Source organism: Electrona antarctica (genome assembly GCF_951216825.1).
Source record: "Electrona antarctica genome assembly, chromosome: 24".
Lineage (NCBI taxonomy): Eukaryota > Metazoa > Chordata > Actinopteri > Myctophiformes > Myctophidae > Electrona > Electrona antarctica.
Genome location: NC_136803.1, coordinates 8121668 through 8149167, shown reverse-complemented (window position 1 = coordinate 8149167; position 27500 = coordinate 8121668). Strand labels below are relative to the sequence as shown.

The following is a 27500-nucleotide window of genomic DNA, read 5'->3' as shown; positions in this document are numbered from 1 at the left end:
GCTTCACTCCCCGTCCCCCCTCCGATCCTTGTAGCAACGTCATCATAACCACGCGTTGCTTCAGTAAACGATGCATGTTTGTTCTCCGTCTTTGTAGACAGTAAATAAAAGGAGCGAACATTACTCTAAAGATCAGATCGCCTATAAGGCACGCTACAATATAAAATACTTGTACTGCCATGCGTGCATGCCTGCTACGATACATTTGTACTGCACCAACCAACCGATCGACACCAACCCCCCCCTCCAGCCCTTAGCCAGCACCAATGCACCGACCAACACCATTAGCCAGCACCTTCGGTGCTGGCTAATGGCTGGGGGCCATCGTGGTGAGTCATTCTGGCGTCATGATCTGACTAGTAGTAGTAATTATCCAAGCATCTATTTGTAGCGATCATCTTATGATTTCTGATCACTATAGAAGGGCATTTTCTACAATAAGATTACCTCAAAACATTCCGGGTTGATCGTCTTCTTCAATGGTTTCCCGGTATAGCTCATCGGACGACGATGGGGAGACAATGAAAAAAGGAGGGAGGGAGCAGCGAGTCTCGCTGTAAGCACTGGACCAGGGCTACTCCGCCTGGAGAAGGCGACTGGGACGCGTATGGATCAATACTACTACCACAAAACTCGCTCAAATAAATAGTACTGCTTTCAACTTTTTCTGCTAGAAAATCGCTCGGGCGAGACGGCAAACAGGCAAAACAATGAAAACTATGAAGACTCCCTCTGCCCCCACTGTTTACAGGGGGTGGGACCAGCTTCCAATGGCAACACGTACACGTGTGTCACGTGACACGGGTTTTCTGGGTAATGTAGTTGGAATATAAGCTCAGGAATTTAAACAGCGCTTCGGAGCATATTAATATGTTTAGATTCATCAAAAACTGTGAAGACGCCAATTGGCGTCATTGATCATTTACGGAATTCTGATGAAGACGCCAATTGGCGTCTTTCATCTTCTAAGGGTTAAAAGAGATCCCTGAGATAAGCCCAATATAATACATTATAATTGTCCTCTATTTCACCTAAAAATAAGATAATATAAATAATCGGGTCTTGGTGCTGAGGCAATCTGTTAACCCATTTTGACTCTAAAAATTCAGATTCTAAAAATGTCTTCTACAGCTGACAGTTTTCTGTCAGTCGTTCTTCGATTTTTCAAAAATAGCAGACCTACAAGCTCATAGCGCGCCACTTGGTGGCGCGCTATGAGCTTGTAGATCTGCTATTTTTCAATAGCTAAAGCATAACATAATGCTAACGACCAAAAGGGGTTCCCGCCCAAAATGGGTAAACTAACAGATAATATAGACAAAAGCAAGGGTAGCAACTCACTCTGTAATGCTGCAGGTTCCGTTTAATCACCCACACAGCAGGCAGGACATGTAGTTATATTATGTTATTATTTTATATTATTATATTAGCACCAGTGGTGCATGAAAAAGTACTCAATTGTTTGACTTCAGTAAAAGTACTTGAGTAACCCTAACCCTAACCCTAAGTACAAAAGTATCGGCATCAAAATGTACTTAAAGTACTAAAAGTAAAAGTACTGCAGAATGTCAGTTCAAAATGTGTAGAAAATCTATTGAAAATAGCCGATCTACAAGCTCTCAATGCGTTGTAGATCGGCTATTTTCAAATGGTCGAAATGTATATAGTTTGTATGTATATAGTATATGTTTTCTAATCAAAATTTAAATCGTCAAAGTAACTACTTAAGTAAAGTAAGTTACTTTCCACCACTGAGTAGTAAATATTTATATTCTGGTGAATCAAAGTAACCTGGGGCCTGTTCCACGAAACTTGGATTAACTAATCCAGGATTTAGGCCAAAACCAGGCTTTTGAAATCCTGGTCTTTACAGCCTGGTTTATTCTGTTCCACTAAAGCCAAGCGAGGCTTAGAATTGGCGGATTTATCGAGCCAGGATCATAAAGCCTGGCTGAATGCAGAGCCTGGCTTTTTGTTTCTAGACCCATTCGATGGAACACAGATTTACTGATCCTTCTTCTTCATGGGGTATTATGGCAGTTTGCATCATTAATAGTTGCATTACTGCCCCCTTCTGTATATCTCAGAATCATTACTAATCTATTCAAGACTTACTGATACAAGGACTTAAGCTTCTAAAATAAATACTGCTGCTGTAATTAAAGAGAGAACATACTCTCAACAGTGGATAGACTGAATGATTAACTACCCCAAAAATATAGTTTACATTTTACCACTACTATTAACTTAAAACAGAATTCTTAATATTGTAAGCATAATGATATTGTCGCATTGTGATATTTGGCCATAACTTCCTCCTCTGAGGGAGCTACCTTTGGGGAAGGGGGTTGTTGTCCAGACAGGGGCCAGACTGGTGAACTGTGGGTCATGGGTTCAATAGTGGGTGAAACGTTACAATGGTAATATGTTGTAAAACAATGAGTAATGGTAATATTTAGTGGTTTTCACTTTTACAAAAAAACAAATATATATATAATATAATATAATATCATATCATATCATATCATATCATATCATATCATATCATATCATATCATATCATATAATAATTCTTCTTAACCGTGCACTTGCACGACAGCAAACCTATTCTGGGGAACATTCACCAAAAGCAGCTGATCTACAAGCTCACAAGCTGTCATGATGTTGTGCAGCCTATATATTTTGTTTTTTTGATTTTATATAGTGCTTAAATTAGTCCTTTAATGCAGACCGATACAAATAAGGCAACATAAACCTATAATAATTGAATAAGTGTGGAAAACATCATTGGTTTGTGATCAGTTTGACTGCTTAATGAACAGTAAAGACATCAGGATTAGGTTAAACCTGGCTGTTAGCCTGGTCCGGAGCAGGCTAAATCCAAAGCATTAGTTTCCATGGTAACTAATGTAGCATCACTTTCATGAAACCGAATCAAGCCTCAACATATCCAGGTTAACTGGTTAAATTAATCTGGCAAGATTAACCAGCTTTCATGAAACCGGTTAATCGCTGATCCAGGATATATTAAGCCAGGATATCTGTTAAATCCCGGCTTAATCTCTAATCCAAGTTTCGTGGAACGGGCCCCTGCACATTTTTATTTTAGTTTTAGTCATTAGTCTCTTGAATATAGTTTTCATTTAGTGTTAGTCTAGTTTTAGTCAACTAAATATCATAAGATTTCAGTCGACTAAATCTACAGTTGATTTAGTCGAACAAAATGTCTTTAGTGGGCCTTGACTGTTTTTACACTTGCTGAAAATAGCAGATCTACAAGCTCATGTAGATCTGCTATCCTCAGCATGCAACCAAGTGTAAAATGACTTATACTGGATCTCTTGTCCACTAGTCCCTTCCTGACATTTTAGTCTACTTTTTATTTGTTGACGAAATTGTCAGTACATTTAGTCTCAGTTTTAGTCATCATAGCTTAGTCTTCATTTAGTTTCCGTTTAGTTTTCGTCAGTGGAAAATGGTAGTCGACGAAAAAAAATGGTCTTAGTTTTAGTCGACAAGTGAGTTGCGAGCCCTTGCTTTTGTCTGTCACACCTAACACACAAATATATTTACACAACAATACACAAATATATTTGTCCATGTGTAGTACAGCCATATGGAATTCATGGAATGCATATGCTAAAAAAAAAGCAAAAAAAAACGTAAAACCTCCTAAGGTTAATATGAGTGTCAGATCAACATTTTAAATGTTTGTATTTCATGCACATGCTTTCCATAGCTTCCATATGACTGGACTACATAATGACATCATCAACCTGCGACGGGCATTGCCCCTGTTATAAAAAATAAATACATTCATGGCGTTTTAAAGGCGTGAATGGGCTCTATGCAGCCAACACTAACACGCTCAGTTTGGGCCACCAGAACGCTTCCGGTCGGCAGCCACTCATTCACTGTGAAAGTACGGTCGTGATTTTGTAGGAATAAAGTTCAGTACTTTATACAACACTATTTCATTTGATAATGTGATGCCATAGTTTTTCATAGTTTGTATTATTTGTGTTGCGACGTTGACATGACGACATGAGTTAGAAGAACGTCTTCTCAATGTAACAGTAACTCCTCGTCCTCATTTCCCCAATAATTCCAAAAGTAGTGTGAACTGTGAATACCTCCACAGCCTAATTACTAAAAGACAAACTATCAGTCTTCTCCAAAATATGTCGATCTTTGTCGTTCAGCACGTGTGTTGAGAACAGCATGTAAACAGAAGTGGAGCTGAGATAGCTCACAGCTGTCATGAATTAATGGTCTATCGGTTGATTGCCTATATGTGCGTCAAGCACATAAATATCAATATGCTTCTGCACATTTCCAAGCAAGTTTGTGTCTGGACACACTAACCATGTTGATTATAGTTTTGCTTTTTTTGAAGACATTAAGGTTAGTAAAACCATTGAGGAAGAGACTAAGGTCTCTCTCTCTAATAATAATATCTCAAACTTATATAGCGCTTTTCTGAGTACCCAAAGACGCTTTACATGGGGGGGGGGGCTTTACAGAGGTAACAACAAAATAAAAACAACTTTATTAGAAAAAGGAAAAACACTAAAAGCTAAAAAACATAAAAAGAAAGACAGTGAGAGTGTTAGCTAGGGAAGGCTATATTGAAGAGGTGGGTCTGGAGGGTGGGGGCATCTCTGAGTGCCTTAGGGAGGGCATTCCACAGGGTTGGGGCAGCAAAGGACAAAGCTCTGTCACCCCACGTACGGAGTTTGGTTTTGGGGACGACAAGGAGGTTTGCATCACCAAGACCTGAGGGAGCGAGAGGAGACATGACGTTTGAGGAGGTCACAGAGGTATGGTTGTTTAGTGCTTTGTAGGTCAGGTGGTCAGGAGTGTTTTGAAGTGGATTCTTTGTTTAACCGGTAGCCAGTGAAGGTCACGGAGGACTGGTGTAATATGATCTCTATATATCGGCGACCGATGTATCGGAGCATCCCTAGAAAAAAGGTAGTCGACGAACATTTTTCGTCTTAGTTTTAGTCGACGAAAACAACACTGGTTTGTACTCCATTTACCTTTTCATACTCTCCTCTAGCGCCACGCCCCATCGGTGCTGTACCGTAACTCTCCTCTAGCGCCACGCCCCATCGGTGCTGTACCGTAACTCTCCTCTAGCGCCACGCCCCATCGGTGCTGTACCGTAACTCTCCTCTAGCGCCACGCCCCATCGGTGCTGTACCGTAACTCTCCTCTAGCGCCACGCCCCATCGGTGCTGTACCGTAACTCTCCTCTAGCGCCACGCCCCATCGGTGCTGTACCGTAACTCTCCTCTAGCGCCACGCCCCATCGGTGCTGTACCGTAACTCTCCTCTAGCGCCACGCCCCATCGGTGCTGTACCGTAACTCTCCTCTAGCGCCACGCCCCATCGGTGCTGTACCGTAACTCTCCTCTAGCGCCACGCCCCATCGGTGCTGTACCGTAACTCTCCTCTAGCGCCACGCCCCATCGGTGCTGTACCGTAACTCTCCTCTAGTGCCACGCCCCATCGGTGCTGTACCGTAACTCTCCTCTAGCGCCACGCCCCATCGGTGCTGTACCGTAACTCTCCTCTAGCGCCACGCCCCATCGGTGCTGTACCGTAACTCTCCTCTAGCGCCACGCCCCATCGGTGCTGTACCGTTACTCTCCTCTAGCGCCACGCCCCATCGGTGCTGTACCGTAACTCTCCTCTAGCACCACGCCCCATCGGTGCTTACCTTTTCAAACTCTCCTCTAGCGCCACGCCCCATCGGTGCTGTACCGTAACTCTCCTCTAGCGCCACGCCCCATTGGTGCTGTACCGTAACTCTCCTCTAGTGCCACGCCCCATCGGTGCTGTACCGTAACTCTCCTCTAGCGCCACGCCCCATCGGTGCTGTACCGTAACTCTCCTCTAGCGCCACGCCCCATCGGTGCTGTACCGTAACTCTCCTCTAGCGCCACGCCCCATCGGTGCTGTACCGTTACTCTCCTCTAGCACCACGCCCCATCGGTGCTGTACCGTAACTCCTCTAGCGCCACGCCCCATCGGTGCTGTACCGTAACTCTCCTCTAGCGCCACGCCCCATCGGTGCTGTACCGTAACTCTCCTCTAGCGCCACGCCCCATCGGTGCTGTACCGTTACTCTCCTCTAGCACCACGCCCCATCGGTGCTGTACCGTAACTCCTCTAGCGCCACGCCCCATCGGTGCTGTACCGTAACTCTCCTCTAGCGCCACGCCCCATCGGTGCTGTACCGTAACTCTCCTCTAGCGCCACGCCCCATCGGTGCTGTACCGTAACTCTCCTCTAGCGCCACGCCCCATCGGTGCTGTACCGTAACTCTCCTCTAGCGCCACGCCCCATCGGTGCTGTACCGTAACGCAGTGGTTCACTAACCTCACCTCAAGGACCCCCAAATTGACACTAATCAGCCCCGCGGACCCCCATTTGAAAAGATATGCCATGAAGGGACCCCCATAAAAGAAGAGTTTTTACGGCTCTAGCAGTGATTCTCAACCCGTTTAATTTCAAGGACCCCCAGTTTGACATGCATTAGTCTACGGACCCCAGTTTTACATGCATTAGTCTACGGACCCCCATTTAATGGCATTTCTCTCTCTGGGACCCCTGATTGATATTGTAAAATCAATGTTATTTTAACTCGGAGAGTGTACAAATGGAACTTTGTACACTCTCAGAGTTACAGACCCATAAGGTTCCATTTGGTTCCAAACTATCATTTAGCTGGGGACCCCCTGAGACTCCCTCAAGGACCCCTGGGGGTCCCCGGACCCAGTGCCTATAAGGCTAACACACACATCTCAAACCACTCCATAAAAACGACACAAAGCAGCATTTCTGTAAAACAACCGTCGTCGATATTGTGTATTTCATAAAAAAAATGTACAAATAATATTTACATAATTATGTCCAGCACAACAACACTGGCTTAGCATGTACAGTACAAAGAAATGCATGTACATGTACTTAACATGTACAGTACAAAGAAATGCATGTACATGTACTTAGCATGTACAGTACAAAACGACTCGTCTTGTCATTGTTGCGATGTCATAATTCCAGTCGCAACCGAGAGTGTCTGCAGAGCCACCTGTCTGTCGCCTGACACCAAGACGTCACCATCAATCTGGGCAGAGGCTCACACCTGAGAGACAGCTGTCTCCTGTCTCCTCTGTGTGTCGTAGGGGCCGTTCACACCATGAGAGACAGCTGTCTCCTGTGTCTCTTCTGTGTGTCTCCTGTGTCTTCTGTGTGTCGTAGAGGCCGTTCACACCTGAGAGACAGCTGTCTCCTGTGTCTCTTCTGTGTGTCTCCTGTGTCTTCTGTGTGTCGTAGGGGCCGTTCACACCATGAGAGACAGCTGTCTCCTGTGTCTCTTCTGTGTGTCGTAGGGGCCGTTCACACCATGAGAGACAGCTGTCTCCTGTGTCTCTTCTGTGTGTCGTAGGGGCCGTTCACACCATGAGAGACAGCTGTCTCCTGTGTCTCTTCTGTGTGTCGTAGGGGCCGTTCACACCTGAGAGACAGCTGTCTCCTGTGTCTCTTCTGTGTGTCGTAGGGGCCGTTCACACCATGAGAGACAGCTGTCTCCTGTGTCTCTTCTGTGTGTCGTAGGGGCCGTTCACACTTGAGAGACAGCTGTCTCTTCTGTGTGTCGTAGGGGCCGTTCACACCATGAGAGACAGCTGTCTCCTGTGTCTCTTCTGTGTGTCGTAGGGGCCGTTCACACTTGAGAGACAGCTGTCTCCTGTGTCTCTTCTGTGTGTCGTAGGGGCCGTTCACACCTTAGAGACAGCTGTCTCCTGTGTCTCTTCTGTGTGTCGTAGGGGCCGTTCACACCATGAGAGACAGCTGTCTCCTGTGTCTCTTCTGTGTGTCGTAGGGGCCGTTCACACCATGAGAGACAGCTGTCTCCTGTGTCTCTTCTGTGTGTCGTAGGGGCCGTTCACACCTGAGAGACAGCTGTCTCCTGTGTCTCCTCTGTGTGTCGTAGGGGCCGTTCACACCTGAGAGACAGCTGTCTCCTGTGTCTCCTCTGTGTGTCGTAGGGGACGTTCACACCTTAGAGACAGCTGTCTCCTGTGTCTCTCCTGTGTCTCCTGTGTCTTCTGTGTGTCGCACCCCCCCCCCCCCCCCGACACACAGGTCTCACACACAGGTCTCCTGTGTGTCCTGTGTCTCACAGGAGACACACAGGAGACACAGGAGACACACAGGAGACAGCTGTCTCTCAGCTGTGAGCGGCCCCCCCTAGCGCAACAAATAACGTCTCACTGAGGACCCTGCAGCGAGCTATACTTGATATGATGATGATGATGATGATACAAGAAGAAAAATAAGGGCTATCTGTTGAATCTCTCACTCGCCCATTTTTGCCGCTGTAGCCAAACGAGCCGATATGGACAACGTCCCAGTACTTTGCTGAACCCATTTAGACCTGACGTCAAAATGAAGTTTGTTGTTATGTTTGTTTCTATGTCAGTGTGTCAGTGGGTGCTCAACCTTTTTCATGCCAAGGACCCCCAGAATTATCTGTATTTGGCTGCAGAACCCCATCTGAAAATATAGTATAGTAGTTCCAGGGACCCCGCTCCCCCCCCCCCCCCCCTCCCAGAAGCAAACATTTGAGTTAAAAACGTTTGCTGTGAAAGAATATATATTCCAAATTCGTGGCACATTTTCACGATTTCTTTTTCCAAAAATAGCAGACCTACAAGCTCGTAGTGAGCTTGTAGATCTGCTATTTTTCAATAGCTAAAGTATAACATAATGCTTAAAACACCAAAAGGGGTTCCCGCCCAGAACGGGTTAAGCAGTGTACAGTAGCATCTCTAAACAACTAGGCGATGATGATGATGATGATGATGATGATGATGATGACGGTACATTCCAAAACATGTAGGTATCAAACGGGGTCCTGGTTGCGTCGTGTCACATGTCGTGTCACATGTCGTACGCTTGTCGCGCATACGTGTGGGCGGAGCCAGGCACTTAGTTTTACTGCAGGTCTGTACAATCCTCTCGTGTAAATATTGTATCCACTACCTAAGGAAAAAAATAATAATAATATGGCTTTTTCAAAAAGATTAGAAAAAATGTTTGCCATTTTAAATACTTAACGAAATGAGACTGTACAGGAGTCACATCGACATACAGTAGAGTGTGCTTCATGTTTTTTGGCACACTTCCGTGTCTGGTTTTTGCCCACATTTGTACTTTTTCAACTATTTAATTTCAAGTGTTTGTTGTTGTTAGGCGTCAAAATCACATTGTCTGCAAAATTCGACGGCGATTCAAACAAGCGTCCGTCTTGTGGACGCGGTCTGTGCCGCCCGCGGCGCGGCTAGTGGCTAGCGGCTAGTGGCTAGTGGTGGCTAGCGGCTAGTGGCTAGTGGCTAGCGGCTAGTGGCTAGCGGCTAGTGGCTAGTGGCTAGCGGCTAGCGCTACTACGACCACTACGAGATCATGTTGAGGAACTTGCTCTCCTCGGCCAGAGCGCTCAGCAGGGAGCTCATGTCCCCGATGGCCATGTTCCCCGTCCCCCCGGAGGATGGGACCGAGGAGGGGGGCAGCGTGACAGAGTTCCTGGGTGTGGTGAGGCGAGAGGAGGAGCTCTGGGAGGAGGACAGGCTCCGCTGGAGGAGGAGGCCGGGACTCAGCGTTCCCGACACCAGGCTGGAGTGGTCTCCGTCGTCCAGCATGAGGTCAAAGTCTATCTGGGTCTGATGATGATGATGATGATGATGCTGCTCTGCCGCCGCAGTGCTCGCAGAGTCCACGGTCTCGTCGTCGTCAGAACCTTCCATCATGGGCGGAACCTCCAGGTGGTCCAGGAGGTTTCCGTTGGGTTCGTAGAGCTGGATCTGCCCCGTGAAGTACAAGGCGTTGTCGTTGTCGTCGTTGTCGTTGCAGCATTGTTGTTGTTGTTGTTGTTGTTGTTCCGCCAGCTCGTCGTTGGTGGAGGAGGTTTTTGGCAGAGCGTGTGTCGGGCTGGCGGGGAAGCTTTGGTTCTGGAGGACGAGTCCTGGTCGCTGCGTCAGGGGGACGACGACGACCGGCCCCGAGGGGTGTCGAGTACTCCACATCCTGGGCTCGGCCGGGGGCCTCGGCTGGAGAGGTCCCGGAGGCCCGTTATTCTGCTGAGACGTCACCATGTACGATCCATCGCATTCCTCCAGTTTGACCTGAACGGGCTGACCCCCCAGACCGCTGACCTGACCGGGCTGACCCCCCAGACCGCTGTAATGCATCACGTCCGTCGGCACCTGTTCCTGTTTGCAGACGTTCCCGTTAACTCCCGTAGCGTTATGATGATGACTGGCGTTACCGTTGGCGTCGTAAGGGCTGCCGTCGCCTCGGTGGAACCTGTACTGGGCGGCGCCGGTCTGCTGGTACCTCTGTTGTTGCCGCGGCACACAGCTCACTCTGGTACCGGCCGGACACTGCGTCGTCGAGAAGTTCGACAAGGCGAGTTGTTGTCGGTCGGAGTTGAGATCGCCGCCACCGCCGTGCAGCGAAACGCCAAAGTTGTGGTTTTGCTGGAGGACGGCGAGGTTCCCTCTGACCGCCGCCTGCTGCGGTACTTTGGACTGTGGGTGGCTCGTGACCGCCGTAGCCCCTCCGGGGGACCCCTGGTTCCACGGTGGGACGGACATGTGGGTCCTACCGGCCCTGGGCGAAGAAGACTGACACAGCTGTTGTTGCTGGTTCTGATCCTGGCGCTGTGCCGGGATCGGAGCCTGGGCGGGCAGCGGCATCCCGCTGGCGTCCACCACGGCCGTTCTCCTGTGATGGTAGAAGTGGTTCTGATTGGTGGAGCCTCCTCCGTTCTGGACACTGAGGTACTGCACCACGTCATCGGGCAGCATCAGATCCTCCTCCTCGCCGACCACGGTGGTCTCCATGGCGATGTTCTCGGAGATGCTGGGAGGCCGCGGCGGGTAAGGGTAGGGGTAGCGTTGGTGGTGGTGGAGGTGGAGGCTGCTGTCCGACCGCAGCTCCTCATGGCAGCCCCCCTGCTGGCCTAAGACCCGCCGCTCTGCCACTGTCGAATGCGCGGTGTGGAAATGCCCGTTCCCGCCGAGCGTTCCCGCGCTGTTGTAGCGCTGCATCTGTGGCCGCTGCGCGAGGAGGAGGAGGGGCTCCAGTGCCGCGGGCCGCTGCACGGGGTCGCTGGCCCGTCTGCGAGGGATGCCTCGTCCGCACGATGTGGGGACCTCGTGGGGCAGCACGGTGCGAGAGGCGTAGTCGCTGCAGCGCCTGGACGAGGAGGACGAGGAGGAGAGGCCGTGGGACTCCTGGCGGTCCTGGTACAGCGCCATGCGGGACCTCAGGCTCATGCTGCGCTCCATGTTGGGCAGAGGCGTGGGCGGGGCGCCCCCCGTGGCCGCCGCGTACGTGGCCTTGAGGCGGTAGTGCTGGGCGGGGGTCAGGCTGAGGATTCCACCCCCAAAGCTGTCGCTGGAGCGCCGCGACAGGTCGGTGGAGATGGGGTCGTAGGAGCCGGCGGAGCTGAGGTTGTTGAGGCGGCTGTTGGAGGCGTGGCCAGAGGAGGCGTGGCTACAGGAGGAGGAGCAGCAGGGGGAGATGCCCGAGGAGCGGCGGCTCAGGGTGTACAGGGAGCTCAGGGTGCTGGAGGTGCTGTCGCGTCGACGTGAGGTCAGCGCCTGGAGGCCCAGCAGGGTGGTGGTCATCTTGCTGCTGGGCGGGGCCAGGTCACCCAGGCTGGGGCCGCGCAGGGACAGAGGACAACCCCCGCCACCCAGGTCTGGACCGTCCAGGAGGGACCCTGAGAGAGAGAGAACACAATTTACAATTTAGGCATTTAGCAGACGCTCTTAATTAATATGATATGATCTAGTACTTTATTGTCAGTTCACACTGAAATGTGTCTTGCGACCCAGCAGCCAAGTATGCAGAACACATAGACACACATTAGACACAAAGAACAAGACAATTTACATAATATACATAAAGACATGAAGACAAGAGCAATATCCACCGCCTAGATTACCCTGTGGCTACTACAACTCCCGATTAAGACTCAAAGTCGACTGGTGGACCAAGGACCAGGATTCATAGCGATTTACAGTAAGCCGGACCAAAATACATGGTCATAGATCAAATACATAAAAATAGTCATCATGAATCATCAACAGTGGAATATCTATATAATGAACTATATTATATGTCTACATAAAATTAACTAAGTTACATAAGTTGAGCCTTTGCATTCGCCTGTAAGGTCGTCGAGGCTAGGGGAGGGGCTACGGGCTGAGAAGTCTGAAGAGGTGGGTTTTCACATAGATATTATAAGAAATAGATGCCTCATTTGCCGCTGCAGTTCATTGGAGCGACGTGTATCCCAATGAAGGGGGAAGAGCAGTGCTGAAGGCTTTTTTTTTTTTTTTGGGGGGGTTTCAGAATAAGATGGAGTCTGAAGAGGTGGGTTTTCAGACTAAGATGGAGTCTGAAGAGGTGGGTTTTCAGAATAAGATGGAGTCTGAAGAGGTGGGTTTTCAGACTAAGATGGAGTCTGAAGAGGTGGGTTTTCAGAATAAGATGGAGTCTGAAGAGGTGGGTTTTCAGACTAAGATGGAGTCTGAAGAGGTGGGTTTTCAGAATAAGATGGAGTCTGAAGAGGTGGGTTTTCAGACTAAGATGGAGTCTGAAGAGGTGGGTTTTCAGAATAAGATGGAGTCTGAAGAGGTGGGTTTTCAGAATAAGATGGAGTCTGAAGAGGTGGGTTTACAGAATAAGATGGAGTCTGAAGAGGTTACAGACTACGGTGGAAGATTGGAATTTGAACAAGAATTTAATCACCAATTAACACGTTGGATGCCTTGGACGTGCTATCAAATGAAATCGTGGGGTGCTTGGGATGTGTGGGGAGCGGACGTCTTAAAGGACCACTTCACCACTTTTCAACATCTCTTCATATAATTGGTCCTCACTAATGTTCATGATAAAACACCACCATTTTTTTCCTACTCAGTCTGTGTCTCATAGGAGGGCTTGGGCAGTTTTTTTAAACAAGATTTATTTTAAAATATATTTAGATTTGTATTATCGTGAGAACGATGGCTTCAACTTTTGCATTGCAACTTTTCAGGAAAAGAAAGCCTGCCGTTTCTATTAGCTTGGATTCACCATCGATGATGTCACTGGTGGACGGGTTTCTGAACTGCCCACAGCCTTCCTATGAGACACAGACTGAGTAGGAAACAATGGTGGTGTTTTATCATGAACATTAGTTAGTACCAATTATAGGAAGAGAAGTTGAAAAGTGGTGAAGTGGTCCTTTAAGGTCTTTTATATCGATATAAAACGGGAGCGCTAAACTCTACACACTTTTCTACGTAACAGACAGACACAGATTAATACTGGGACACACTTTTCCGCGTAACAGACCCACACGGGGAAAACAACTCAACCGGGGCATGTTAACGTCAACACACGCGCTGTTTCGACACCACACTGAACATCATTTGCTGTTCATATATTCAGAACGGGTAAGGGGGTAAGGACTAGTACTAAATATACCAAAAGGCCTAAATGTGGTCTTGATGGTCAGTGACCGGTACTCACCGCCGGTTAGGATGGGCGGCAGCTTGGAGGGTCCATGGGTCAGGGGGGGGTCTCCCCCGGCCCACATGCACGAGTCCCTCACCGACCTCAGCCTCTCGGTCTTCAGCCTCTCCAGGCAGTGGACGCCGGTGGTCCCCAGCTGCTTGCGGAGGTGGAGGACCACCACCCCGCCCGGGGAGACCCCCCCTAGGGGGTCCCCCCCCAGGGGGTCGTCCAGGCCGCTGAGGTCCCCCAGGCTCCCCCCGCTGTGGCCCGCTGTCTCTACTCCACTGTCATGGTAGGTGGCGCTGCCAAGTGGCGACGGCTCGCTACTGCATGACGACTGACCACCAGGGCTGGACTGATACATCTGGAGAGGGGGGGAGGGGAGGGGGGGGAGGGAGAGAGAGAGAGAGAGGGAGGGGGGTGGGAGAGAGAGAGAGAGAGAAGCATCATGAGTCTGTTTACACTCGGAAAGCAATACATTTTCTCCAGCAGATCATTATTTACGATGACACCGCGGACCGGGGGGGGGATGGTCGACTAAATCAACTGTAGATTTAGTCGACTAAAATCTGATGATATGATATTTAGTCTAGTAAAACTACTAAAACATTACAGGTGACTAAAATGTGACTAAAACTAAATGAAACTTTCACTCCAAAGACTACGACTAAACTAAAAACTAAAAACAACGCTGTTGAAAATGTCCTGTCTGTGACATCATCGTGCATTGAAGACATCATCGTGCATTGATGACATCATCGTGCCTTGATGACATCATCGTGCCTTGTCAAACCGCCAATTAAGGTGGTCCCCCCCTCCCAGAACCCCTCCTCCCCCCCCTGGTTTCCCTGACGATGCTAATTTATTCGGCGCTAAAAAGCTGTCTTGATCACAGCGTGAGAGTTGGCAGCGGTTACTCGTGGTGCCGAAAAGACAACCCCCCCCCCCCCTCATGTCTGAATATTAATCCGAGGAAGGAAGGCTTCTATCGCGGTCTGGCTCGCAGTCAGACACAACGTGAGATACAGGCTCTGTGAAGTGAACCCCACAAGGGTTTGGTTTGCATTATGGGGAAGGGGGCGGGGTTGGGAACGAGAACAGATGTGCTCTCTGGTGCGAACGGGAAGCGTGGAGGTGTTATATTATCCCATTTTGGGCGGGAGGAACCCCTTTTGGTCGTTAGCATTATGTTATGCTTTAGCTATTGAAAAATAGCAGATCTACAAGCTCATAGCGCGCCACCAAGTGGCACGCTACGAGCTTGTAGATCTGCTATTTTTTTTAAATCGAAGAACGACTAACATAGAAACATAGCTTTTTCAGGATGTAGAAGACATTTATAGAATCTGATCTCAGGTCAAAATGGGTTAAACAACAGCTTTACATGACAGAACATATCCAGGTGAATCCCTCACATGGTGACGACAGAGGACGGAGTGACGGTCGATATGAAGGGCATCGATACGGTTTACATGGACAGAGAACGTAGTGACGGTCGATATGAAGGGCAGTGATACGGTTTACATGGACAGAGAACGTAGTGACGGTCGATATGAAGGGCAGCGATACGGTTTACATGGACAGAACGTAGTGACGGTCCGATATGAAGGGCAGCGATACGGTTTACATGGACAGAGAACGTAGTGACGGTCGATATGAAGGGCAGCGATACGGTTTACATGGACAGAGAACGTAGTGACGGTCGATATGAAGGGCAGCGATACGGTTTACATGGACAGAGAACGTAGTGACGGTCGATATGAAGGGCAGCGATACGGTTTACATGGACAGAACGTAGTGACGGTCGATATGAAGGGCAGCGATACGGTTTACATGGACAGAGAACGTAGTGACGGTCCGATATGAAGGGCAGCGATACGGTTTACATGGACAGAACGGAGAGACGGTCCGATACGAAGGGCAGCGATACGGTTTACATGGACAGAGAACATAGTGACGGTCCGATATGAAGGGCAGCGATACGGTTTACATGGACAGAGAACGTAGTGACGGTCGATATGAAGGGCAGCGATACGGTTTACATGGACAGAGAACGTAGTGACGGTCGATATGAAGGGCATCGATACGGTTTACATGGACAGAGAACGTAGTGACGGTCGATATGAAGGGCAGCGATACGGTTTACATGGACAGAACGTAGTGGCGGTCGATATGAAGGGCAGCGATACGGTTTACATGGACAGAACGTAGTGACGGTCGATATGAAGGGCAGCGATACGGTTTACATGGACAGAGAACGGAGTGACGGTCGATATGAAGGGCAGCGATACGGTTTACATGGACAGAGAACGGAGGCCGATATGAAGGGCATCGATACGGTTTACATGGACAGAGAACGGAGGCCGATATGAAGGGCATCGATACGGTTTACATGGACAGAACGGAGTGACGGTCCGATATGAAGGGCAGCGATACGGTTTACATGGACAGAGAACGGAGTGACGGTCCGATATGAAGGGCAGCGATACGGTTTACATGGACAGAGAACGTAGTGACGGTCGATATGAAGGGCAGCGATACGGTTTACATGGACAGAGAACGTAGTGACGGTCGATATGAAGGGCAGCGATACGGTTTACATGGACAGAACGTAGTGGCGGTATATGAAGGGCAGCGATACGGTGTACAAACGGAACCAAATGGACCCTTATGGGTCTGTAACTCTGAGAGTGTACAAACGGAACCAAATGGAACAACATATTTTCAGATGTGGGTCGGCGCGGCCAATTACATACATTTCCGGGGGTCCTTGACATGAAAGTGTTTGAGACCCACTGATACAGAAACATGAGGGGTTTTCAGAAAACTGTCAGGATTTAGACGACATTCAGTAGATCCTCAGGTCTACATGGTCTACATGGATAAATGAAGGTCGTTCCACATGCAGATGAGATGAACAGCTGGGTTACTAAATGCATGCACTCAAACTCATGCAGCCAATGTTTCGGGATGTACAAACAACAGGCATTGGACACGATGAGCAAATATAGAGGCCATTTTGAGTGACCAAAAAGTATTGTGGTTGTTTTAAGCATTATGTTACGCTTTAGCTGTTGAAAAATAGCAGATCTCGATGCCGGAGCTTGTAGGTCTGCTATTTTTGAGAAATCGTTAAAGTGTTGCGCAAATCTTTGAATGTATATTCTTTCAAGAGCGAACGTTTTTTAACTTTTTTTTAACTTTGCTTCTGAGGGTGTCCCTGGAACAACATATTTTCAGATGCGGGCCGGCGGCCAATTTCAATTATTTTTGGGATCCTTGACATGAAATAATATTGAGCACCACTGATCTAGAAATATAGGTATTTCACAAAACTGTAAGGATTTAGAAGACTTTTTTTTTTTTTTTTTCTCGACGTCAGGCCTAAATGGGTTAAGATGTGTTCAACATTTAATAGATATTATATTTGTTGAACCAGGTATAGGTTCCAAGTTGACTAATGACTTAATCCATGCATTTAGTCACATCCTCCTGGCCTGAGGTCATCTCGCTAGGGGAGAGTTATATTTGTGGCCGTTTCTGACCGAGGCTAAGTCATTGAATTGTTTAAGTTTTGTTTATTTCATGTCATGTGAAAGCAGGGAATCATAGCTTCAAATTGACATATTGGTTGTTCAGTTTGACCCACCAGTTTTGGAGATATGGCTTATAGAGTCAGAGAAACAGTGAGTTGAGAAAACAGGCTTGAAAGGTTCACTTCTGTGGACTCTAACATTACACCTAAGCATTTATTTAATATTTACATGTCTATTTCAGCTCTGAAATAAGTTATAATAATATAAATGTCTAGCAGATCCACGGGTCAGTTTTAACCTGCCACGGGTCAGTTTTAACCTGCCGCGCTGGTTAAGACTGGTCAGACTGTTAGTATGTCTAACACACATATACAGCCCCCTATTCTTGGGGTGAAAGTAGTCACTGCTGGAGCCGGGGAAGATATTTGGTGTTGTGGGGGAAAGAAAAGTCAGCAAAGTGTATATATATATATATATATATATATATATAATCATATATAATAGAGGGAGACAGATCTGTCAAATGCCGGATGTGTCGTTCTGGAACAAAGCTGATGAAAGAGGATGTAATGAAGTGAAGTGAGGCTCACCTTAGCAAGGTCTGTCCTTAGGGGAGGATTTAGGAACACAGGGAAGAAAGACAAGAGAAGATCAAGGAATGAGCAGAGAGGCTCCTATAGCGCACAGGAGAGGTTAGTTAGGACTAGTTGGAACACACAGGAGAGGTTAGTTAGGACTAGTTGGAACACAGAGGAGAGGTTAGTTAGGACTAGTTGGAACACAGAGGAGAGGTTAGTTAGGACTAGTTGGAACACAGAGGAGAGGTTAGTTAGGACTAGTTGGAACACAGAGGAGAGGTTAGTTAGGACTAGTTGGAACACAGAGGAGAGGTTAGTTAGGACTAGTTGGAACACAGAGGAGAGGTTAGTTAGGACTAGTTGGAACACAGAGGAGAGGTTAGTTAGGACTAGTTGGAACACAGAGGAGAGGTTAGTTAGGACTAGTTGGAACACAGAGGACTAGTTGGAACACAGAGGAGAGGTTAGTTAGGACTAGTTGGAACACAGAGGAGAGGTTAGTTAGGACTAGTTGGAACACAGAGGAGAGGTTAGTTAGGACTAGTTGGAACACAGAGGAGAGGTTAGTTAGGACTAGTTGGAACACAGAGGACTAGTTGGAACACAGAGGAGAGGTTAGTTAGGACTAGTTGGAACACACAGGAGAGGTTAGTTAGGACTAGTTGGAACACACAGGAGTGGGTAGTTAGGACTAGTTGGAACACAGAGGAGAGGTTTGTTAGGACTAGTTGGAATACAGAGGAAAGACAGATGTTAGTATAGAGAGTATGCACAAGCATGATTTTCCCATCAGGACACGCCCCCTCATTTAGGACATGCCCCCTCCTCTAGGACACGCCCCCCTCATCTAGACTGAGTGGCACATCATTGAGCAGCATGGAGTGTTGGAGTTTGGAAGCGCTCGTTGGAAATCACTCAACCGTCCTGCGTACCACCTGTTTCTAAATGTCACATAATGCAGGAGGCAGCAAAATGTTGTGTTATTGAAAACAAGCACTTCCAAACTCTGACACTTGACACTGAAAAATATGCAATCAAATGCAGGGCATTTCTTGACGGAATGTAGCTCATAACGTTTCTATGGTGGATTTCCATGAAACAAAAACAAAAACAGATTGAAAGAGGATAATTCAAGGTTTTCGTACAGCTGCAATGTTGGTGAGTTTAACGTTGTTTAACCCATTTTGGGAGGGAACCCCTTTTGGTGTTTCAAGCATTATGTTATACTTTAGCTATTGAAAAATAGCAGATCTACAAGCTCATAGCGCGGCACTCGGTGCCGCGCTATGAGCTTGTAGATCTGCTATTTTTTTTAAATCGTGAAAATGTGGCACAGATCTTTGAATAATTATTCTTTCAGAGCGAACGTTTTTAACTCAAATCTTTGCTTCCGAGGGGTTCCTGGAACACATATTTTCAGATGGGGGGTCGGCGGCCCAATTACATATAATTCCAAGGGGTCCTTGACGTGAAATATTGAGCACCACTGATACAGAAACATGAGGAATTTCAGAAAACTGTCAGATTTTAGAAGATTTTTTTGAAATTTCGACGTCAGGCCTAAATGGGTTAATGCAATCAGACAGGATTTTACAGTACAGTACAGTACAGTACAGTACAGTACATTACAGTACAGTACAGTACAGTAACAGGTACAGTACAGTACAGTACAGTACAGGACAGGACAGGACAGGACAGGACAGGACAGGACAGTAACAGGTACAGTAAAGTACAGTAACAGATACGAGTAATTTTAGTGGACGGGAGCAGGACGGTAAACCTTGGCCAGAGAACGGTACCGGCAGACGTACGGCATCGATAGTTAGAATATTTAATCTTTTTACCGCTCCGTGCCGTCCAGCAGGTGGTGCTGTTTTGCCGTCTACCTCCCATGTGAATGCAGCATTATTCTGCTGAGGGTTTGATAGGTATTTGAAGCCTAATCCTAATAAACCTCATCCCTAAACTTTAAAAATGGTTCAAATAGCCGATCTACAAGCTCACAACGTGTCCATGTACATGAGTATGAATGGACTAGTGGACAAGATATCCACTATTAGTCATTTTTCACTTGGTTGCATGCTGAAAATAGCAGATCTACAAGCTCACAACGCGTCGCGCTGCGACGTGTTGTGAGCTTGTAGATCGGCTATTTTCAGCAAGTGTGAAATCAGTCATTACGACGGCATCAAGGCCCGTCAAAATACATTTTAGTCGACTAAATCAACTGTAGATTTAGTCGACTAAAGTCTTATGACATTTAGTCGACTAAAACTAGAATAACACTAAAACATTCCAGGTGACTAAAATGTAAACTATTCAAGAGACGATGACTAAAACTAAAATCAACACTGAAACTATAGATGCCCGGCAGACTGATCTCACCACAGAGTGCTCCGTCTTGATGGCCTTGACGTGCAGGTAGTCCTCCACGCCTCTGGGGGAGCTGTGCTCCGACATCTTGTCGTCCCTGAGCCTGTCCCTGGCGGCGGCGGTCTCGTTCTCTCCGTTCTCGCGGGGCGGCCGCGGCGGCGGCAGGTCGCTGCGCTGCCTCTTGGTGACGTGCGCGTCGGGGCCGTGCACCGTCTTCACGTGCTTACGCAGCGAGCTGGGGTCGGTGTAGCGCTTAGTGCACCCGGTGATCTTACACACGTACGGCTTCTGGAGACGCACAGCACAGGAACACACACACACACACAAACACACACACACACACACACACACACACACACACACACACACACACACACACACACACACACACACACAGCACAGGAACACACATTTAGGCCTGACGTCGACATTTAAAAAAATAATCTTCTAAATCCTGACAGTTTTCTGAAAACCTTATGTTTTCAGTGGTGCTCAAACTATTTCATGTCAAGGACCCCCGAAATAATATATATTCAAAGATTTGCGCCACATTTTCAAGATTCTTCCAAAAAAAGAACCCATCTATACCTGAGGACGATTCTACAAATGTCTAAATCCTGACAAGTTTTCTGGAAAAAAAAAACATGTTTCTCTGTCAGTGGTTCTCAACCTTTTTCATGTCAAGGACCCCCCCAAAAAATATATGAATATGCTGACCCCCATCTGGAAATATGTTGTTCCAGGGGAAGACACACTGCGTGCGTGCGTGCGTGCGTGCGTGCGTGCACTAAATACATTGTAGAAATCCAAATGAATAAATGAATGCATTACAGTACACAGCAGCTTCCTGCTGCTTACGCGTCTGTGAGTCTATATAGCTTCCTGCTGCTACGCGTCTGTGAGTCTATATACAAGGTATTTCCTGCTGCTACACGTCTGTGAGTCTATATACAAGGTATTTCCTGCTGCTACACGTCTGTGAGTCTATATACAAGGTATTTCCTGCTGCTACGCGTCTGTGAGTCTATATAGCTTCCTGCTGCTACGCGTCTGTGAGTCTATATAGCTTCCTGCTGCTACGCGTCTGTGAGTCTATATACAAGGTATTTTGTAAATATGCAAAGATTCAAAGTTCGTCTGTACTTAATATGTTTTCTTCTTCTATGCCGTGTTTTCACTGCGAGGAAAATTATGTTACGTCCTTATCGTGGCAAAACAAAACCGAATAGCAGATCTACAAGCTCATAGTGCGGCACCGAGTGCCGTGTTATGAACTTGTAGGTCTGCTATTTTTGAAAAAACGAAGAACGCTTTCAGAGCCGTGCTATGAGCTTGTAGGTCTGCTATTTTTCAATAGCTAAAGCATAACATAATGCTAACACCAAAAGGGGTTCCCGCCAAGAATGGGTTAAATATTCAGTGAATTAGAGCGAACTTCCTCCAACGGAGGCAGATTACTGTATGTGCTACTTGTTTTAGTGGAAACACAATTAGTGACATATAAATAATTCACGTGTAGCTACAGTATACTGCAGTATACTACAGTATACTGTAGTATACTGTAGTATACTGTAGTATACTACAGTATACTACAGTATACTGTAGTATACTGTAGTATACTGTAGTATACTGTAGTATACTGTAGTATACTGTAGTATACTACAGTATACTACAGTATACTAGTATACTACAGTATACTACAGTATACTACAGTATACTGTAGTATACTACAGTATACTACAGTATACTGTAGTATACTACAGTATACTACAGTATACTGTAGTATACTGTAGTATACTACAGTATACTACAGTATACTGTAGTATACTGTAGTATACTACAGTATACTACAGTATACTGTAGTATACTACAGTATACTGTAGTATACTGTAGTATACTACAGTATACTACAGTATACTACAGTATACTGTAGTATACTACAGTATACTACAGTATACTACAGTATACTACAGTATACTACAGTATACTGTAGTATACTGTAGTATACTACAGTATACTGTAGTATACTACAGTATACTACAGTATACTACAGTATACTACAGTATACTGTAGTATACTGTACATAGTATACTGTAGTATACTGTAGTATACTACAGTATACTACAGTATACTGTAGTATACTACAGTATACTACAGTATACTGTAGTATACTGTAGTATACTACAGTATACTACAGTATACTGTAGTATACTGTAGTATACTACAGTATACTACAGTATACTGTAGTATACTGTAGTATACTACAGTATACTACAGTATACTGTAGTATACTACAGTATACTACAGTATACTGTAGTATACTACAGTATACTACAGTATACTACAGTATACTATGTACAGTATACTATCCAGACACGTCGCCATGTAGGTGATTCATGGCTGTTTGTGCTAGACCAAATGCAGGTGGAGTCCGCTGTGTGTGTAACCGGGAATAGTGTTTATATCTCTCACACACACACACACACACACACACACACACACAGTATTGTATTTCAGTTTGGTGGCCCGTGTGCGTGCCTGTGCGTGCGAGCGTATATATGAGTGTATCTGTGTGCCCACATGTGTGCAGTGTGTGTGTGTGTGTGTGTGTGTGTGTGTGTGTGTGTGTGTGTGCGTGTGCGTGTGCGTGCGTGATGGATGGTCAGTGTAGTGAAACTCTTCCAGGTTTCATCTTCTATTCACAGACCTGCAGGTGGTCCTACCCCCCCCCCCCCCCCCCCCACCACCACCACGCCCCCCCACCCCCGCCACTGATGCGGCCTAATGCATTGTGGGCCGTCGCGCTCATTAGTTCCACAAACCTCATTATTTACTCACAAAATGAGAGCTGAGGGGAGGGGAGGGGCCAAGGGGGGCGCACGTGTGTGCACGGACACATGAACGCACACACACACACACACACACACACACACACACACACATAGAGACAGACACACACGCTCACAGCTATGCTGGGCTATACGACTTCAAATCCATAATATCACGACTATTTCAAACTTGGAACAACATATTTTCAGATGGGGGTCGGCTGCCAAATACATACAGTATAGTTTCTGGGGTCCTTGGCATGAAATATTGAGCACCACTGATACATAAACATAAACATATAGGTGTACAGGATTTAAAAGACGGGTCTAAATGGGTTAACATTAGAAACACTGAGGGAATGTCTAATGCAACTCTATAAGACAGTCTGTCTGAAGTCTGCAGCAACACACTGCTCTCTCTGTGTGTGTGTGTGTGTGTGTGTGTGTGTGTGTGTGTGTGTGTGTGTGTGTGTGTGTGTGTGTGTGTGTGTGTGTGTGTGTGTGTGTGTGTTCATGCACTTGTGTGTGGCTGGATGTGTGTGATGTATTATGTTCATGTGGATGTACTTTACATTTGCCTGTGTACGTGCGTGCGTGCGTGTGTGTACACTGTACCTCGTTGGAGTGTGTGCGGTTCTGGTGCTTGGCACGGTCCGAGGCGTTGGAGAAGGCCTTGTTGCATCCCTCGTGTTCACAGACGTACGGCTTCTCTCCCGTGTGAGAGCGGAGGTGGGTCTTCAGGTTCTCCAGGCGAGAGTAGGCCTTGGAACAGCCTTCAAACTACAAGATACAAGAACACGATGAGAGGCCTTGGAACAGCCTTCAAACTACAAGATACAAGAACACGATGAGAGGCCTTGGAACAGCCTTCAAACTACAAGATACAAGAACACGATGAGAGGCCTTGGAACAGCCTTCAAACTACAAGATACAAGAACACGATGAGAGGCCTTAGAACAGCCTTCAAACTACAAGATACAAGAACACAGTGAGAGGCCTTAGAACAGCCTTCAAACTACAAGATACAAGAACACGATGAGAGGCCTTGGAACAGCCTTCAAACTACAAGATACAAGAACACAGTGAGAGGCCTTAGAACAGCCTTCAAACTACAAGATACAAGAACACGATGAGAGGCCTTAGAACAGCCTTCAAACTACAGATAAAACACAATGAGAGGCCTTGGAACAGCCTTCAAACTACAGATACAACACAATGAGAGGCCTTGGAACAGCCTTCAAACTACAGATAAAACACAATACGATTTTTAAAAAATAGCAGACCTACAAGCTCTAGTGGCGCGCTATGAGCTTGTAGATCTGCTATTTTTCAATATCTAAATTATAATGTTTAAAACACCAAAATGGGTTAACCTCGTCTAGTTAAGCTCAGTCAGTTTACTTTAGTTGAGTCTAGTGTAAAAAAAAAAATTGTCACGTGATACCACTGTTGTTTTCGTCGACTAAAACTAAGACGAGAAATGTTCGTCGACTACCTTTTTCCACGGACGAAAACTAAATGGAAACTAAATGAAAACTAATCTATGATGACTAAAACTAAGACTAAATATACTGACGATTTCGTCAACAAATAAAAACTAGATTAAAATGTTAGGAAGGGACTAGTGGACAAGAGATCCAGTATGAGTCATTTTACATTTGGTTGCATGCTGAAAATAGCCGATCTGCTATTTTCAGCAATTACGGCATCAAGGCCCGCCAAAACACATTTTGTTCGACTAAATCAACCGTAGATTTAGTCGACTAAAATCTTATGATATTTCGTTGACTAGCACTAACACTAAAACATTCCAGGTGACTAAAATGTGACTAAATAAACTATTCAAGAGACTATGACTAAAACTAAAACCAGAATGTGCTAAAACAATCCATTTGTGGATCACACACTTTTTTATGGGATCTTAATGTTTCCTACATTTGGTTTTTAATCATTATCATTATCATTATTATATTATTATTATTGTTATCATTTGAAAACATAAAAAAACTTTCCCGAAAAAAGCAACATTTTAAATAAATTCAGTGAATTCTTATCAGTGATTTCAGAAAAAAATTCTGAAAACAAATGTTTTACGTAGTAGTGAAAATAGCCGATCTACAACCCCTCAATGCGGCGTGAGCTTGTAGATCTGCTATATTTTCACTGGTTTGGCTCCCGAGCTAAATGGTTTACAAAACCACTAATTTAGTCTAGTTTAGTTTAGTCTAGATTTGTTTAGAGTACGTTTTTTTTTAGCAACAATCAAATTCCAAGATCAAATAAATATAGATCTTTTCTCTTCACTGGAAAAGCCTTTGAGAAACCCCCACATTGTGGTTAAAAACGTTACAGTATATAATCTAGAAAAGAAACAGATTTGAGCTTTGATCTGCACAGAGATATGCAACAAACATGATGTGATGTAATGAGTGAGAACATCTGACAGGAATGCTTTGATGCAGTAAAACGTCTCATTATGAAAGAATAACATTCAACTATTTACCAAACAGGAGTGGCATTCACATCTGATCCACTTCTGACTGGAGTGATGTCATCACAATTATCACATGATCCACCTCTCTGTCTGTCTGTCTGTCTGTCTGTCTGTCTGTCTGTCTGTCTGTCTGTCTGTCTCAGTAATCACAGGATCCACCTCTCTCTCTCTCTCTCTCTCTCTCTCCCTCTCTCTCTGTCTCTCTCTCTCTCTCTCTCTCTGTCTCTCTCTCCTCTCTCTCTCTCTCTCTCTCTCTCTCTCTCTCTCTCTCTCTCTCTCTCTCTCTCTCTCTCTCTCTGTCTCTCTCCCTCTCCATCTCTCTCTCTCTCTCTCTCCCTCTCTCTCTGTCTCTCTCTCTCTCTCTCTCTCTCTCTCTGTAATCACAGGATCGTAAAATAATCTTTTAGAAGTATGTCTCATATCTGTGGGCCAAACTGGCACAACTCCCATATTCGTCTCTATAGTTTAACAGACAGTTGTGTGGAGCACAGACAGACAGACAGACAGACAGACAGACAGACAGACAGACAGACAGACAGACAGACAGACAGACAGTGTTCATCAGACACGCCCCCTACTCTTAGCCTCCACAATATGAGCCCAATCAACTTCAAACTCCACGTGGTCCTGTGTTAAGTTACCAGTGACCTCTAATCCCTGGAGGCAGTACAATATAGTGACCGTTCCTGACCGAGGCTATTAGTCATTACATTACAATATAGTGACCGTTCCTGACCGAGGCTATTAGTCATTACATTACAATATAGTGACCGTTCCTGACCGAGGCTATTAGTCATTACATTACAATATAGTGACCGTTCCTGACCGAGGCTATTAGTCATTACATTACAATATAGTGACCGTTCCTGACCGAGGCTATTAGTCATTACATTACAATATAGTGACCGTTCCTGACCGAGGCTATTAGTCATTACATTCTTCGTAATCTTTGAATATATGTTCTTTCAGAGCTGAACGTTTTTAACTCAAATCTTTGCTTCTGGGAGGAGGGGGTCCCTGGAACAACATATTTTCAGATGGGGGGTCGGCGGCCAATTCCATATAATTTCTGGGGGTCCTTGACATGAAATATTGAGCACCTACTGATACAGAAACATGAGGTATTTCAGAAAACTGTCAGGATTTAGAAGGTATTTTTTAAATTTTGATGTCGGGCAAAACTCTCTTTCTGAATGTGTGTTTTAGACATTTTAAATAGCAGTCTCCTCTGGATAGCAACTCTTTTAAAAAAACAAAAAAACAAATGGCCATTATTTTCTCCTTACCGAGACCAGACGGTCGCTCCCGGGTCAACACAGAAGCCCACGTTACGTTATCCCAAAGACGCACGCCTTAAAACACCCTCTGCACCCAAACCGCTTAACGACTTCCTTAAAACACCCTCTGCACCCAAACCGCTTAACGACTTCCTTAAAACACCCTCTGCACCCAAACCGCTTAACGACTTCTCGCTTTGTGCTGAAATGGATTCACACGGAGCTCATCAACTAGCCGCGCAATCTCAATGGGAAGTTAACCCATTTAGACCTGAGGACGATTCTAAAAAACATGGCTTCTAAATCCTAAAAGTTTTCTGAAAAAAACAGTGGTGCTCAGCCTTTTTCATGTCGAGGACCCCCAGAATTATCTGCATTTGGCCGCCGACCCCCATCTGAAAATATGTTGTTCCAAGGACCCCCCCCACCAGAAGCAAAGTTTTGAGTTAAAAACGTTCGCTCTGAAAGAATATATATTCAAAGATTTGCGCCACATATTCACGATTTTTCAAAAGAATAGCAGATCTACAAGCTCGTAGCGTGGCACAGAGTGCCGTGCTACGCTTTTCAACAGCTTAAAGCATAACATAATGCTTTAAAACACCAAAAGGGGGTTCCCGCCCAGAGCGGGTTAAGCGTTGAAATATGAAGGTAGGATCAGGAAGTGGTCCTGGTGGTATTTTTAAATCTTCTCTTAACATTTTGAAGTTTTAAAATCGTGGACCACATACCGTCGCAAAGGGGGAAGATTTATGTTGATGCACAACGGCAGGTAAATAATGAGCTACAGGATCTCCTACACGGGGCCGTCCCAGAGGACTGTACCGACC

General features: G+C 46.1%; 2 protein-coding genes across 2 annotated transcripts in view; one reads left to right on the top strand and one right to left on the bottom strand.

Annotated features, from left to right (window-relative positions):
- LOC306917668 (myosin light chain 3, skeletal muscle isoform-like) overlaps positions 1 to 27500 on the top strand; it is a 407220-nt gene that overhangs the window by 47536 nt on the left and 332184 nt on the right. The window lies entirely within an intron of this gene.
- The window catches only part of LOC306917115 (zinc finger protein GLI2-like), a gene marked incomplete at its 5' end in the record, with an annotated part of 28760 nt that continues 10641 nt past the window's right edge, over positions 9382 to 27500 (bottom strand). The window contains 4 exons of the mRNA XM_079495248.1: positions 9382 to 11800; positions 13600 to 13948; positions 20084 to 20359; positions 23515 to 23679. Of these exons, the coding sequence (XP_079351374.1) occupies positions 9468 to 11800; positions 13600 to 13948; positions 20084 to 20359; positions 23515 to 23679 (3123 nt within the window). The 3' untranslated portion in view covers positions 9382 to 9467. The remainder of the gene's footprint in view (positions 11801 to 13599; positions 13949 to 20083; positions 20360 to 23514; positions 23680 to 27500) is intronic.